This window comes from Malania oleifera, chromosome 11 (assembly GCF_029873635.1).
Source record: "Malania oleifera isolate guangnan ecotype guangnan chromosome 11, ASM2987363v1, whole genome shotgun sequence".
Lineage (NCBI taxonomy): Eukaryota > Viridiplantae > Streptophyta > Magnoliopsida > Santalales > Ximeniaceae > Malania > Malania oleifera.
Genome location: NC_080427.1, coordinates 75,256,278 through 75,271,822, shown reverse-complemented (window position 1 = coordinate 75,271,822; position 15,545 = coordinate 75,256,278). Strand labels below are relative to the sequence as shown.

The 15,545-nt window shown below is 35.1% G+C and overlaps 1 protein-coding gene across 1 annotated transcript; it reads right to left on the bottom strand.

Moving 5' to 3' along the window:
- Positions 1-3,047: 3,047 nt before the first annotated feature.
- On the bottom strand, positions 3,048-4,238 carry LOC131143451 (uncharacterized protein At4g26485-like). Its single transcript, XM_058091751.1, has 3 exons — positions 3,988-4,238; positions 3,681-3,879; positions 3,048-3,612 (listed from the first exon to the last, which is right to left on the bottom strand). Exons 1-3 carry the CDS (start codon positions 4,181-4,183, stop codon positions 3,321-3,323), a joined length of 687 nt encoding a protein of 228 aa, XP_057947734.1. The 5' UTR covers positions 4,184-4,238; the 3' UTR covers positions 3,048-3,320.
- Positions 4,239-15,545: the final 11,307 nt, after the last annotated feature.

Below are 15,545 nucleotides of genomic sequence, written 5' to 3'. Positions count from 1 at the left end.
ACCGAATAAAGGGGCCTCACCGAATCGAACCTGACTGAATTACCTTTTCGGGTAATTCAATTAATCGAATTAATTAATAAAAACATAATATAATTGTAGATTTTTTTACCAAATACTAATTAACATATTAACAAATTAACATATACTAATTTATATTTAAATTTTAATTAATTATTAAATCGGTTATTTCGGTTAATCGAATTAACATTCTTCTTAATTGAACTGATTAATCGATTAACCGAATTTTGTAAAACCATAACAAAACCGACTGATCTTGTGTTCTTAACCGAACTAACTAATTTCGATTAGTTAATTCGGTTAATTTGGATTTCCCCAAATTATGCTCACCCCTATGCTAGGGGGTTTAGTGGGTGGCCAGGTTCGGTGGGTGGACAACGAGTTGGGCATTGGACCAACACCATGCAGTTAAATCTCACTTCATGATGTAGTGAGTTTTAAGTAAATTTCACGAAATCTCGTTAGATGTTCCAGCGAGATTTTTTCGCCACGTGTCATTCAACGGCCACCCTCATCCAAATTTCGCTGGACCAAATAACAAGATTATGTTCGGGAATTATTTTTTGAAAAAAGATATCATTTAAGAGTTTTTTTCCCAATTTATTTTTTTTAAAAAAAATATTCAATAATACCTTTTTTTAGAAAATAATAATCTCGAAATGATTCTGACGAAATTTTGCTACTTTATGATTGCTGCTGCCACCAGAAGTAGAAGCAGAAGCAAAAGTTAAAGTGTTTTTGAAAAGTGCTTTCATGTGTTGGGTTAATGTGCTTTGACGTTTCTTGGTGCACCAGGAGCAGGCCTAGACCAGACCCTTCCACTTCCTCTGCCATCCTTGTACGTCCTGTGTCAGCCACCAAAAAAAAAAAAAAAAATTTATTATTATTTCTTTATTAAATATTTATGAATTTTCTATTTTTATTTTACTCATTTTGTAAGTGTATATATCTTGAGGTATTAAAATATTTATTTTTTTAATAACTCGAAGTTACCAATTTACGGGGGAAGAATCCTCCAATAGATAATGACTTGATTTTCACAAAGAATCAAATTTCTTAGAATGCGCTCTACAAAAAGTATAGTTAGTTAAATTAGTAGCAACATATCAAGTGTAGAACGTACTCATGAAAAAAGACAAACAAAACATTTTTTTGTCAAAACAGTAAACCTGCAACGAAATAAACCATTAGCAAATATTGCCGCACGTTCTTCCCTTCTGTGCCCAAGTTGCCCTAAACCAGAAGCGAAGTTGCGCACAGCTTCAAATACTTTGCTCGCTTTTTCTCTGGAAATTAATTCACGAGTCCCAAGTAGTTGCTTGTTCGGATGCTGCCTGCATGACTGCTCAAAAAGTTCTGCGACTGTAGCAGTTTCCAGTGGGGAAGTGTGCCTTGCATTTCCAGTGCCACAAGACAAGAGGAACGAGAACACCAACGACGTAAGGATTAATCTCTCGAGGATTATACAGCCCCGGCAGAATCTACCGAATTCAAATCCTATATAAAAAATTACAATAGCCCTGTGGTTCAGGTGGCGAGGTTGCTTCCGGATTCGATTCTTTTCCTTGACTCCGACTCTGGTATTTACTCACCTTGTGGTGTTGTAGGGTCAGTTCCACAGGGCTCGGGATTAGTCACAAAACGTAAAATGCACGTCGATACCCGTTAATATTAAAAAAGAAAAAAAATTACAGTTGCCATTCTCATTAAATCCATTTATTAGAAAAAAAACAAAAAATTAACGAAAAATTAAATAATATCTTTTTTTTTTCAAATAATTTTCAAAAATTAACGAGATTACGAGTCATTCTAAGAATTACTATTTTTATGAGAATTATTTTTTCAAAAAAAATATTATTTAATATATATATATTTTTTAAAAAGTTCAGTAAAAAAAACTCTATTATTTAATATATTTAAAAGAAAAAAAAAAAGATAAATCGAGAACTCTATTAATAAATCGGGAAAAGATTCGAATCTTCCATCTGAAACGAGAATCTCAATCATGCGGATCAAATTTGCAGAGATTAAGGAAAAGGTAGTAGGTGATATCAAGGTCTAGCAAAATCCTGGAGGAATCTGAGCTCACAGGAACATTTAAGTAAAGAAGGGTGGGACAAGACCGACCGTTGGCCGGAGGAGGATCGGATTTCGTGCAGAGTTGAGCCGACTTTCAATCCCATCTAAGCTGAAAAGCTTTTCAAATCCTGAGAACAAAGCCTCTGCAACTAGAGATCGGAGTTATCCCATGAAGAAAAGTTGAGAAAATAAAGCAGCGTTTGGCTCGGAAGAAAAGGCATTCAGGGGGAAAGTCTTTGGCTCCTCGGAATCTAAAGGTCAGTATTAATTATTATGGTGTCGGAAGTAATAATGGAAGCGGAACAGTTAAAACCGGAGGAAAATTGAATAAAAGAAGATATCGAGCAGATGGAGAGATTTAAAAGCGTCTTGATTCAGGTACCATGAAGTGCAAGGGAATAGCAGCATTTAATGCAACTCAGGGAGAGAGATTAGAGATCATTGCAGGCTTTAAATTTTGAGTTGATTGGCAGCAAGAATTTTGATTTAATAAATAAATTATTATTAATTTACATTTAATTTTTAATTAATTAATAATTAGATTAATCAAATTAAAACTTTTGAATCAAAAATGGAATACTCAAAATTATTCAACCCTATAACATAATTTAGACTGACCAAACTCAATCAATTAACTCAGCTTAATTCATTTAAATTCAAATTATATTCACGCCTGCAATTAACCCAACGGACCTGCCCCAATTATTATAAAATTACATTTAATGGCTCAAATCAATTCCGTCTAAATTCGATTTCAGTTTTGTATTTTCTAGATTTCAATTTGTATTTTCTAGTGAAGGGAAATTTCGATTTGGGAATATTGGTGCATAACAAATCCTGGACTAATTACTGTTCTCGAACAATTTGGATCACCAACTATAGATATCACGGTAAAATCCATAAGAGGCTTGAGTTGGTGCGAGTCTCAATTATAAGTGTGCTATGATATAAAAATGTGATGCCAATTTTGTCATCACTCACACGCCTGCTCATTGTAATAAAATAACCTTTGCATTCCAATACTGTAGGCCAAAGACAAGAAGTTTAAGATCTCTTTCCTCCTCAATCTATCATCATCACTACGAGTATTACTACTACTACTACTACTACTACTACAGTTTCTCCCCTTCTAAACTCGTGTCAAATTATGTTCCAAATTTTCAATACTGAGGGCTTGACAGAGAAAGAGGAAGGAGAAATGATGGTCAGGTTGGGGAGCTTAGTTAAGTAAAGAGCGGTGAGATGTTTTTGGAAAACTTAAAAGTAGAGCATTCGCCAACGGGAAATGTCCTGTCGCTGCGAGGAGAAGCTCCTCTTCTGTTCTTGTAACCTGGGTAATCCCATATACAGAACTCCACCCTCTCAACCAGGCTCAGCCCACACTCCCCTGCCACCTCCTCTATCTCCCACTCGCTGAATGGGTGAGCCGTCTTGTGGGTCACGTGCACTTCTCCGCCCTCAGCCAGCATCTCCCCTGCACTCCCGAAGAACCCCTTCACTAGCTTCTGGTGAAGCCTGCGTGCATTTACTTATCTCAATTAATTAGGTAACTAATTACAGTATTCCTGCACAATCAAACTTACCGAATTTGGATATGATGGTATTCTGGGAGTAGAAAGCCAGCGTGGGGGAAGTTAAACACAATTCTGTGGAAGGAGAGATGGGAGAGGGCGGGGTGAAGGCTCATGGTGTGGGCATCCACTCCATGAATAATGGTACATTCCAGGCTCTCCAGTCTTTCCAGGTTGCCTCTCGCGCTTGGATGCTTCCGCAGTACCTCATCTGATGGTCGACATAGAAACTTGTCAAGGATTAAGAGTGTTCTATTATGTTGTTATGTATTGAGTAGTGGTTAATTAGTAGCCGTTAAATTTTAGAGAATGCACCAACCTTTGGGGTCGAGAGAAGTAGCGATAATGTTGGAAGCAGAGCCAAAAGCGTTGGCAAGGGAAGCTGCAAATGAGAAATTGCCCTCCCCCACAAGAAGTATCCTATGAGAGCTACTGTAATGCTTTATCCATTTGGTCTCCTCCTTCCCACCCTCACCACAGTACTCCCGTTGACCCAATTCTTCCATTCCCAGCATTCTGTGGCGAGAGCTTCTTCAATTTTCACCCCTATAAATAGATTGCCTGGGGCATGCAGTACCCTGCAATAAGCATGTGCTCCATTTATACTTGCGCATCAAAATCAACAGTAGAATGAACTCAGTGATTCTTATTTGTTTACTCGTCTTTTTTGAGAGGTATAATAGCTAATCACTCGTTGCATTGCAGGTGGTGCAATTTCCTAAGCACCCACTCCTCAAATGGGCCTGAAACGTTTTCCCCCCCAATGCCTTCAAATCATCATTACTCTCTGCAGCTGGGCCGATGGATTATTTAATGCATGAAAATTATCTTTCCCTATATAATGACATCACAGTACAAGAGCTAGGGGAGCCCTATGCGTCTACAAAAGCAAAAGAAAAAAGCAAAGAATGATTAGTCTCCTATGAGAGTAAAACAAAATGACTTGAGTTGGAGTTTTTTTCTATTTTATTATTAAAATAAAATAAAATATTAAATAATATTTTATTTAAAAAAAAATTTCTAAACTAATACTTACGTATTTAAAGGTAAAGTATTTTTTATGGGTAACGCATGACAACATGTCTAAGCAAATCTCACGGGACTAATATCGCAGCTTAGACTTGCAAGATTTGTTTTCCCATTAACCTGTCATTTCTTATCCAATTAAATCTCGCACGAACCTGCGAGATTTACTAAACATATATATATATATATATATATATATATATAAAATTAAAAATGCATTATAACTAAATAAAAAAATAAATTATTTTAATTCGAAATTAATAACTCAAAATGTGTTTTAATTTATAATTCTAAAAAAATTTTAAAATATTTTTCCAAAGAATGCTTTTGGATATACTTCTCAATTTTTTCGACAATTGAATTAGTAATTATTTAAAAAAAATTCAAAAAAATATGTATTTTTTAAAAATAAATATACTAAAAATACTTATAATAAATAAAATTATTTTTAGATAAATATTTTTCTAGATAAGTATTTTTTGTAAAAAGTTCTTTTCGTTGGAACCTAAATTATTTAAATCTCAAGGAGTTAATTTTTTAAAATATTGCTATTTATTTTATAAAATTTAAATTTTTAGAATTATTTATTCATAATTATAAACTATTATCATAAAATTGGAGTATTAATCAAAAGAACTTGATATTTACAAACATTTTAAAAAAAATTAGAAGATATTGATAAATATTTACGAATCTAATTTTACTTACTTAAAAGGTTCCCCCCTATATACAACAATATCGTCATTGGAGCACTGCTTGAGCTTCCTGTCATTTAGATTCGTGCTTGGGAAAGAAAAAAGACCTACACAAAACAAAATTGTATGTATAAGTGATATGTGTTAATTGCCTAAGCATTGCCTTTATAATTTATAATATCAATTAAAATATTAACATAATCATTTACAAGTTTTTAAATATAAATTTTTAAAAATTAAAAATTAAAATGTTAATTATAATATTAATTAAAAATGTTAACATACTATAATTATATACTATTTTTTGTAGATTAATTGTAACGACCTGTTTATCTAATCATTTAATAAAATAAAATAAATAGAATAGTCAACTCGAAACCATGAGTAACGGGAACACTTGTCATACATAATGGAACTTAGGTAGCAGTAAATGTAAATCATCAACCTGATTACTACAAAATATATATAATATCAGAGTTAACTATAATCGCAAAACACAGTACTTATATACAATCTCCAAAATACCCAAAACACAAAAAAGTATTTCCTAGGATCCTACAACAAAAACCGTCGATCCTAGCACCACACTTACCCTCCTAGCGGGGTAACTCAATAAACTCAACGGTAGCCACGCTCCGCCGATTTTTCTGGATTTCCTGAAAATCATTTAATGTTTGGAGGTGAGACACTTCTCAGTAAGGGAAAATAAACTAAATACAGCTGTGTGACAACATGAATACTTAATGATATTATAGATATACACTACACACTTGATACCAAAAAACATTGATCATTTAAAAATTGGAAAAACGTATACTTTCATATTTCTAATACATCATACTAATCATAACTATCTGATATAGCTAATAATACTGAAAACATACCCAGAATGAATAGTTAGCTGATGTCATGTATTACCCTCATGACGGGTTGTGTAACTTGAAGGCGGGACCTAACAATGGCTGGCCGACCACTGTTGAGTCAAAAATGTCTGTAAGTATGATGGGCTCACCACACCATAGTCCGGACAGTCAGGTGAACGTCCACACTCTGTACTGAAAACCACATGGACTATCCATCTCTCACCCCCTCGTGGGGTGGTTAGCACTAATCTGATCATAGATATCTATTCTATAAGTTACGGTACTGTAACAACCCAAAATAAATAAATAAATAAATAAATAAATATATTATTAATTTAAAAAATTATTATTATTAATTAATTAATTACAATTAAGAAAATTAATTAAATTAAGAAAGTTGAGGATTTTGGAGATATATATATAAAAGTATATATATAAATGTAAAGTATAGATAAAGGAGGAAAAAAAAAAAAGGAAAAATGAAACTTAAAGGCTAAGGAAGCAGGAAGTAGAAAGAGAGAAAAAAAAAAAAAGAGACTCACACTGGGCAGACAAAAAGAGAAAAAGAAAAGAAACAAAAAAAAAAATTCTCTTCAACTCACGCTCTCCACTCCTCTTTTTTCTAGGATTTCGCGGCGGATTCTCACCCAATTGGAAGTTTGAGAATACCACCGAAATCCATTCTCCGCCATTGACATATCTATCGAAATGGATTTGTCGTAGGAGTAGCGTGAACATATCTCTTAGGTAAGCAAAATTTTCATTCTTGTCTCAATTTTTCCTAAATTTTAAGTCAAATGGGTGATCGGACACCACCACGAGAATTTAGGAATGATCTTCTACGAGTCTAGCGGAGCGAATTTCTCGTGGGGTCGTTGTGGAAATAGCCCCAAAACTAGGATAAATAAGTTATTTAGAAATTAATTGTTATTTAATTATTGTAAATTAGGAAATGTTAAAATAATATTTTATTGGAGTTGATTTGATTGAATTAGGGTTCGAGTGAGCGCTGCGGGTATAATTTTGGATAAAGTATTTGAATTGTTACTTAAAATATATGTAAGTTTATATATATATAAGTATATATATAAAAGATAAAAGTAAAGTATGGATAAAGAAGAAAAAAAAAAAGGAAAAAGGAAACTTAAAGGCTAAGGAAGCAGGAAGTAGAAAGAGAAAAGAAAAAAAAAAAGAGACTCATGTTGGGCAGACAAAAAGAGAAAAAGAAAAGAAACAAAAAAAATTCTCTTTAACTCACGCTCTCCACTCCTCTTTTTTCTACGATTTTGCGGCGGATTCTCGCCCAATTGGAAGTCTGAGAATACCACCGAAATCCATTCTCCGCCATCGATATATCTACTGAAGTGGATTTGTCGTAGGAGTAGCGTGGACATATCTCTTGGGTAAGCCAAATTTTTATTCTTGTTTCAATTTTTCCTAAATTTTAAGTCAAATGGGTGATTGGACACCACCATGAGAATCTAGGGATGATCCTCTACGAGTCTAGCGGTCTCATGGGGTCGTTATGGAAATAGCCCCAAAATTAAAATAAATGAGTTATTTAGAAATTAATTGTTATTTAATTATTGTAATTGAGTAATGTTAAAATAATATTTTATTGGGGTTGATTTGATTAAATTAGGGTTCGGGTGAGCGCTACGGGTATAATTTTGGATAAAGTATTTTAATTTATACTTAAAATATATGTAAGTATGTATGTATATATATATATATATATAAAAGTAAAGTATGGATAAAGAAGAAAAAAAAAAAGGAAAAAGGAAACTTAAAGGCTAAGGAAGCAGGAAGTAGAAAGAGAAAAGAAAAAAAAAAGAAAAAGAGAGACTCATGCTGGGCAAACAAAAAGAGAAAAAGAAAAGAAAGAAAGAAAAAAAATTTTCTTTAACTCACACTCTCCACTCTTCTTTTTTCTACGATTTCGCGGCGGATTCTTGCCCAATTGGAAGTCTGAGAATACCACCAAAATCCATTCTCCGCCATCGACATATCTACCGAAGTAGATTTATCATAGGAGTAGCGTGGACATATCTCAATTTTTCCTAAATTTTAAGTCAAATGGGCGATCGGATACCACTACGAGAATTTAGGGATGATTCTCTACAAGTCTAGTGGAACGAATTTCTCGTGGTGTCGATGTGGAAATAGCCCCAAAACTAGGATAAATGAGTTATTTAGAAATTAATTGTTATTTAATTATTGTAAATTAGGAAATGTTAAAATAATATTTTATTGGGGTTGATTTGATTGAATTAGGGTTCGGGTGAGTGCTGTGGGTATAATTTTGGGAGCCCTGCAAACGTGGTTCAGGAAATCAGGTAAGGGGGAATAAATTGAATATGAATTACTGTAGTATTTGGGTTTGCATGTGGAGGTGTTTGGAATGATTATGACATGATGAATGAATTGCTATGTTTGACTTTTATGTGGAAATGTATTGATCTATTGGGATAATGTGTGGAAAATGTATTGATCTGTTGGATTCCTGTGTGGAAATGCATTGATGCGTCTGTGTGAACTAACTGGTGTGGTTATTCGCATGCATCTCAATATAACGTTGGCATGAGGAGGTTGTTATTTTACCTAAATATAAATCATGATGTGACATTGGCAGGTCGAGGAGCTTGTCGTATTGTCATTTATATGGGGTAGGACATTGGCAGGTCGAGAAGCTTGTTCTACTGATGTACGACGGGTAGGTCATGGGGATTGGATACTAGTGAACAGTGGTGCCTGTATGGGCCACGTTATATCCTATGTGGATAATGACGTCTGTGTGGGTCATGTTATATACCCTGTGTGGGTAGTGGTGCCTGTGTGGGCCATGTTATATCCTGTGTGGATAATGGTGCATGTGTATGCCATATTATGTACCCTGTGTAGGTAGTGGTGCCTGTGTGAGCCATGTACTGACATGTATGCAGTTGCTCTGTGTGGGCCACGTACTGAGGACATTGGAAGATGAAGTGTGAGATGCATGATTCCTGTGTGGATGTGTTGTGCACATGTGAATTTTATTATAAGATAATAATAATGATATAGCGTATTGTGAATGCATGTGTGTGCATGCGGCAAGGTAAACATACCACCGGGGGCTTGCTGAGAAAGGCGAGTGCTTTGCTAGGTAGTTTCTTGGTATCAGTGCAAAGGGATGCTACTTGTATAGGCGGATAGATATCCCGATCCTCGGAAACATTTGCTTTTAAAATAATAAAAATATGTGTACTGGCGGAGGGGTCATACTTCTCCTAAGGGCTTACTGAGTAAGGTGAGTGCTCTGATAGGTAGTTTTTAGTATCAGAGCAGAGGGAAGCTACTTGTATGGGCGAGTAATCTTTCCTATTCTCGGGGACTTTCATCTGCATAAAAATTATGTGCTTGTACATTTTGGATGTGCGTATGATATCATGTGTCAGTGATGTTATCAGTGATACATTTTCTCATTTGTTATTGATGTTATATAAGAAATAGTTTATTTTGTGATATAAATATTAAAACTCAATTGTCACACACTGTTATAATTTATTCCACCCTTACTAAAAAGTGTCTCACCCTAGTGGATTAACAAATTTTTAGGTTCTTCTAGAGACCGAGTTTGAAGGCCTAGGCTGGGATTGTTTTGTTGGTTTCTTTTTGGGACATTGTGAGATACTGATATATGTATAGATATATTTGTACGAGATTATGTTTTAATTACTGGTTGTGGAGATAGATATTTGGATGTTGTAGTGTTTGTTTTTTGGTTATTATATATAACTCTGGTATTTATTTGAGGTTATTTATTTATGTTCCGCTGCGTGTATGATAATTATAGTATCAGATGCAGGTGATTGGAACACGTGGCACCCGGGCCCCACTTGGCGAGTTTCGGGGCATCACATTGTGGTATGAGAGCATTAGGTTATAGGTTCTGCAAACTTTAAGATTGATTAATACTAGAGTATAGGTACGAATAAGGATAAGAATAGGAATAAGTAGATTAGGATGTTGATAGAAGATTTTGAGTTTTGTTTCATAACTTTGAGAGAGAAATCCCTTGATGGACTTCTGTGAGTTTCTGAATCTAGTCAGTTTCAGAAAATCACGGTAAATCCGTTGACGGTGATATTTTTGAGCAGAGAGGCTGGAACTCAGAATTAGAACTTGAGAGTTAGGTTGATTTGGGGATAAGTTGGTTGTTCGATGTTTTAATTGAGGATTTAAATGTTAAAGTGATTTGTTGTTCTATAATTTATTAGCAAATTTTGAGAACGAAATTCTTTTAAGGAGGGGAGAATGTAACAACCAAAATAAATAAATAAATAAAAAATTTATTATTATTAATTAATTAATTATTATTAAGAAAATTAATTAAATTAAGAAAGTTAAGGATTTTGGATATATATATATATAAAAGTAAAGTATGGATAAAGGAGAAAAAAAAAAAAGGAAAAAGGAAACTTAAAGGCTTAAGGAAGCAGGAAGTAGAAAGAGAAAAGAAAAAAAAAGAGACTCACGCTGGGTAGACAGAAAGAAAAAAAGAAAAGAAAGAAAAAAAAATTCTCTTTAACTCACGCTCTCCACTCCTATTCTTTTTACGATTTTATGACGGATTTTCGCCCAATTGAAAATCTGAGAATACCACCAAACTCCATTCTCCGCCACTGACATATCTACCGAAATGGATTTGTCGTAGGAGTAGCGTGGGCATATCTCTTGGGGGTAAGCCAAAATTTCATTTTTGTCTCAATTTTTCCTAAATTATAAGTCAAATGGGCGATCGGACGTCACCATGAAAATCTAGGGATGATTCTCTACAACTCTAGCGAAGCGAATTTCTCGTGGGATCGTTGTGAAAATAGCCCCAAAACTAAGATAAATGGATTATTTAGAAATTAATTGTTATTTAATTATTGTAAATTAAGAAATATTAAAATAATATTTTATTGGGGTTGATTTGATTGAATTAGGGTTCAGGTGAGCTCTACGAGTATAATTTTGGGAGCGCTGCAGGCGTGGTTCAGGAAATCAGGTAAGGGGGAATAAAATTATATCAGTATTTTATTAAAGTGAACCAGTTATTTACGAGCATACAAAATTTATATGATTTTCAGAATAGCTTGATTACTGGAAAAATGATGATTTTGGTTTACGGTCATATTTGGGATAATTGTTTATGATATTAAATTTGTGTGACATGAGAGTAATTTTTTCTAATAAATTGAATATGAATTACTGTAGTATTTGGGTTTGCATGTGGGGGTGTTCGTAATGATTATGACATGATGAATGAATTGTTATGTTTGACTCTTGTGTGGAAATGTATTGATCTGTTGGGATACTGTGTGGAAAATATATTGATTTGTTGGATTCCTGTGTGGAAATGCATTGATGCGTCTGTGTGAACTAATTGGTGTGGTTATTTATATGCATCTCAATATAATGCTGGCATGAGGAGGTTGTTATATTGCCTAAATATAAATCATGATGTGACGTTGGCAGGTCGAGGAGCTCGTTGTATTGTCATTTGTATGAGGTATGACATTGGCAGGTCGAGGAGTCTCTTCTACTAATGTACGGGTAGGTCATGAGGATTGGATACTGGTGAACAGTGGTTCTTGTGTGGGCCACGTTATATCCTGTGTGGATAATGACGCCTGTGTGGGCCATGCTATATACCCTGTGTGGGTAGTGGTGCCTATATGGGCCACGTTATATCCTGTGTGGATAATGGCGCTTGTGTGGGCCATGTTATGTACCCTGTGTGGGCCACGTGTAAATAAGAAGTACGTAGGTGCCTGTGTGGGCCACGTAATGACATGTACGCAGTTTCTCTGTGTGGGCCACGTACTGAGGACATTGGAAGATGAAGTGTGAGATGCATGATTCCTATGTGGATGTATTGTGCGCATGTGAATTTTATTATAACATAATAATAATGATATAGCATATTATGAATGCATGTGTGTGCATGCGACGAGGTAAACATACCACCGGGGGCTTGCTGAGAAAGGCGAGTGCTCTACTAGGTAGTTTCTTCGTATCAGTGCAAAGGGATGCTATTTGTATGGGCGGGCAGACATCCCGATCCTCGGAAACCTTTGCCTTTAAATAATAAAAATGTGTGTACTGGCAGCGAAGTACTGAGTAAGGTGAGTGCTCTGGTAGGTAGTTTTTAGTACTAAAGTAGAGGGAAGCTACTTGTATGGGCGGGTAATCTTCTCTATTCTCGGGGACTTTTGCTTGCATAAAAATTATGTACTTGTACATTTTGGATGTGCGTATGTAGTGATGTTATCAGTGATACGTTTTCTCAATTGTTATTGATGTTATATTATAAGCAGTTTATTTTGAGATATAAATATTAAAACTCAATTATCACACACTGATATAATTTATTCCAACCTTACTGAGAAGTGTCTCACCCTAGTGGATTAACAATTTTTCAGGTTCTTCTGGAGACCGGGTTTGAAGGCCTAGGCTGGGACTATTTTGCTGGTTTCTTTTTGCGGTATTGTGAGATATTAATATATGTATAAATATATTTGTGCGGGATTTTTTTTAAATACTGATTGTGGAGATAAATATTTGGATGTTGTAGTGCTCGTTTTTGGGTTGTTGTATAGAACTCTGGTATTTATTTGAGGTTATTTATTTATGTTCCCCTACGTGTATGATAATTATGGTATTAGATGCAGGTGATTGGAACACGTGGCACCCGTAGCCCACTTGGCGGGTTCGGGGTGTCACGGGTACCGTGTTCCTGAACTGAACTAAACTAACATCCAGATTCTGTTAACATATAAGACATGATAATATAACATTTAACATAAATAGATTGATAGCATTTCTATAATTTCATAAATACGGCCTCGTGCCAAACATTTCATATATAAAACACGGCCTCGCGCCGGCTATCAATCACGACCTTGCGCCGAATATCTCATACATATCATTCTGAATAATAAATCAATTATCATGTATATTGAACATCATTTTGTACTATAATATTTCATATTCCGGAAAACATGCTTCATTCATAACATAGTTATATCATAATACTTCTCATGTAAAGTAATATTCATGTCACACATTTACTGTATAAAACCATACATTGTATTCTAAAATCATAATTTCTGGCATCTCATACATATATATACATTTCAACATAATAACAATATTTTCCCAAATGTGTATTTCTTTTGTAATATACTGATATAATAAATACTTTCCTGAAAATTAATTTACTGATAAATAATAATATTTTGTATGAAAAATAACTACTTTAATTTATTCCCTTACCTGCCTACTGAGAAAAACCCTTATAAACTCTGGTCTCATACCCGTAAGATTTCCTATTCAATACCTTGAAATCGACAACTTGTAGAACTAAATTTCAATATTTTCACGTGAATATCATTTCCTATAACTACAGTAAGACCAAATTTTGCAAAAAAAAGTCTTACCTTAACTCAAGGATGAATTTCGACTAACTTCCACCAACGATCCACTCCGGAAGATTTGGAGAGAACTTCTCCAGGAGCGTCGTGGTGGTCTCAGATCATCAATCCGGTGAGCGATGGAGCCAAAATCAAAGAAAGAAGGGAGAGAAACCGAAGGGAGAGAGAGAGAGAGAGAGAGAGAGAGAGAGAGAGAGAGAGAGAGAGAGAGTGAGTGATTTTTCCTTATTTTTGTGCTTTTAAAATCCGAGTTTTGCTATTTATAGGGTTTGATTCGTCAACGAGACTCATCACCTCATCAACGAGTTCTGTAGAAAGTTTGTTGACGAACTTACACCCTCGTCAACAAATTTCAGACTTCCAAAAATCCTCTCTTGGTATCTTCTCATCGACGAAATTTGTCTTTGTTGATGAGACCCTCTTGTACCCTCATTGATGAATCCCCTGTGTTCGTTGACAAGGACCTCATAAATTTCCTCAATTATTACTCCCAAAGTGCAATGTCGTCAACAAACGCTACCTCTTTCCATTTCTATTTCTGTTTCCATTTCCCTCCCTCTTTATTATTTAAATATCATTATTCTTCGGGTTGTCACATTCTTCCCTCCTTATAAAATTTCGTCCTCAAAATTTACTATTCGTATAATCCATCATCTCTTAAGGCAAAATGGTCTACTTATTTTATTACTTATCCTCACTTATGGCGGAGGAATATCGTGGTAATATTTTAAGTCCTGGGAGATTACATAAACCAAAGAAAGTTTTTCCCAAAACCAAAATACCACTTACTACTTAAAGCATTACATATACCTGCAAAAGAAACATTACATATTTACTCACATTTCTTAATTACATATGAACTTCCTGGAATAGTTGTGGGTATTTTTTTCTGATTTGCTCCTCGAGCTCCCAAGAAGCCTCTTCTATTGCATGATTCATCCATAGAACCTTTACCAGAAGAATTTTCTTATTACGTAGTTCTTGTTCCTTCCTATCCAGAATCTGCATTGGTACCTCCTTATAGACTAGCGAATCTCTGAGCTCCAACTCACCATACCTGATAATATGAGAAGGATCTAGGACATATTTCCTTGACATAGATACGTGGAATACGTCGTGCATCTTATATAGTGTAGGTGGCAAAGCTAGCCTATAGGCGACCGGCCTCACTTTCTCTAAAATCTCAATTGGACCGATAAACCTAGGGCTAAGTTTACCCTTTATACCAAATCTCATAACCCCTTTTAATGGAGCAATCTTCAAAAATACGTGATCACCCACATCAAACTCCAAATCCCTGCAGCGATTATCAACATACCTCTTCTGTCGGCTCTGAGCTACATTGATTCTTTCTCTAATGAGCCAAACCTTATCGTATGCCTACTGTACAAGCTCAGGCCCCACAACTCGCCACTCACCATCTCATCCCAATACAAAGGAGATCGACATCTCCTACCATACAGTGCCTCAAATGGTGCCATGCCAATACTGGATGGGTAACTCTTATTATACGTGAACTCTACCAGCGGCATGAATTGAGTCCAACTACCCCCAAAATCTAATACATATGCTCGGAGCATATCTTCTAGTATCTGTATCATCCTTTTAGTCTGCCCGTCTGACTGAGGATGGAATGTCGTGCTGAAATATAGCTGAGACCCTAAAACTTCCTGCAAGCTTCTCCAGAACTGTGACATGAAACGCGGGTCTCGATCTGATACTATAGATATAAACACTCCATGAGAAAGAATTATCTCCTAAACATAAATCTTCGTTTAACGGTTGAGAGAATAGCTAATCTTGATAGGGAGAAAATGGGCGGTCTTAGTGAATCGG

Excerpts from the sequence above, each read along its gene's own strand:
- LOC131143451 (XM_058091751.1), bottom strand. The coding sequence starts at position 4,183 with ATGCTGGGAATGGAAGAATTGGGTCAACGGGAGTACTGTGGTGAGGGT. Across the intron at positions 3,880-3,987 it reads TACTTCTCTCGACCCCAAAG|ATGAGGTACTGCGGAAGCAT; the intron begins GTTGGTGCATTC and ends GTCGACCATCAG. Across the intron at positions 3,613-3,680 it reads TACCATCATATCCAAATTCG|GCTTCACCAGAAGCTAGTGA; the intron begins GTAAGTTTGATT and ends AAATGCACGCAG.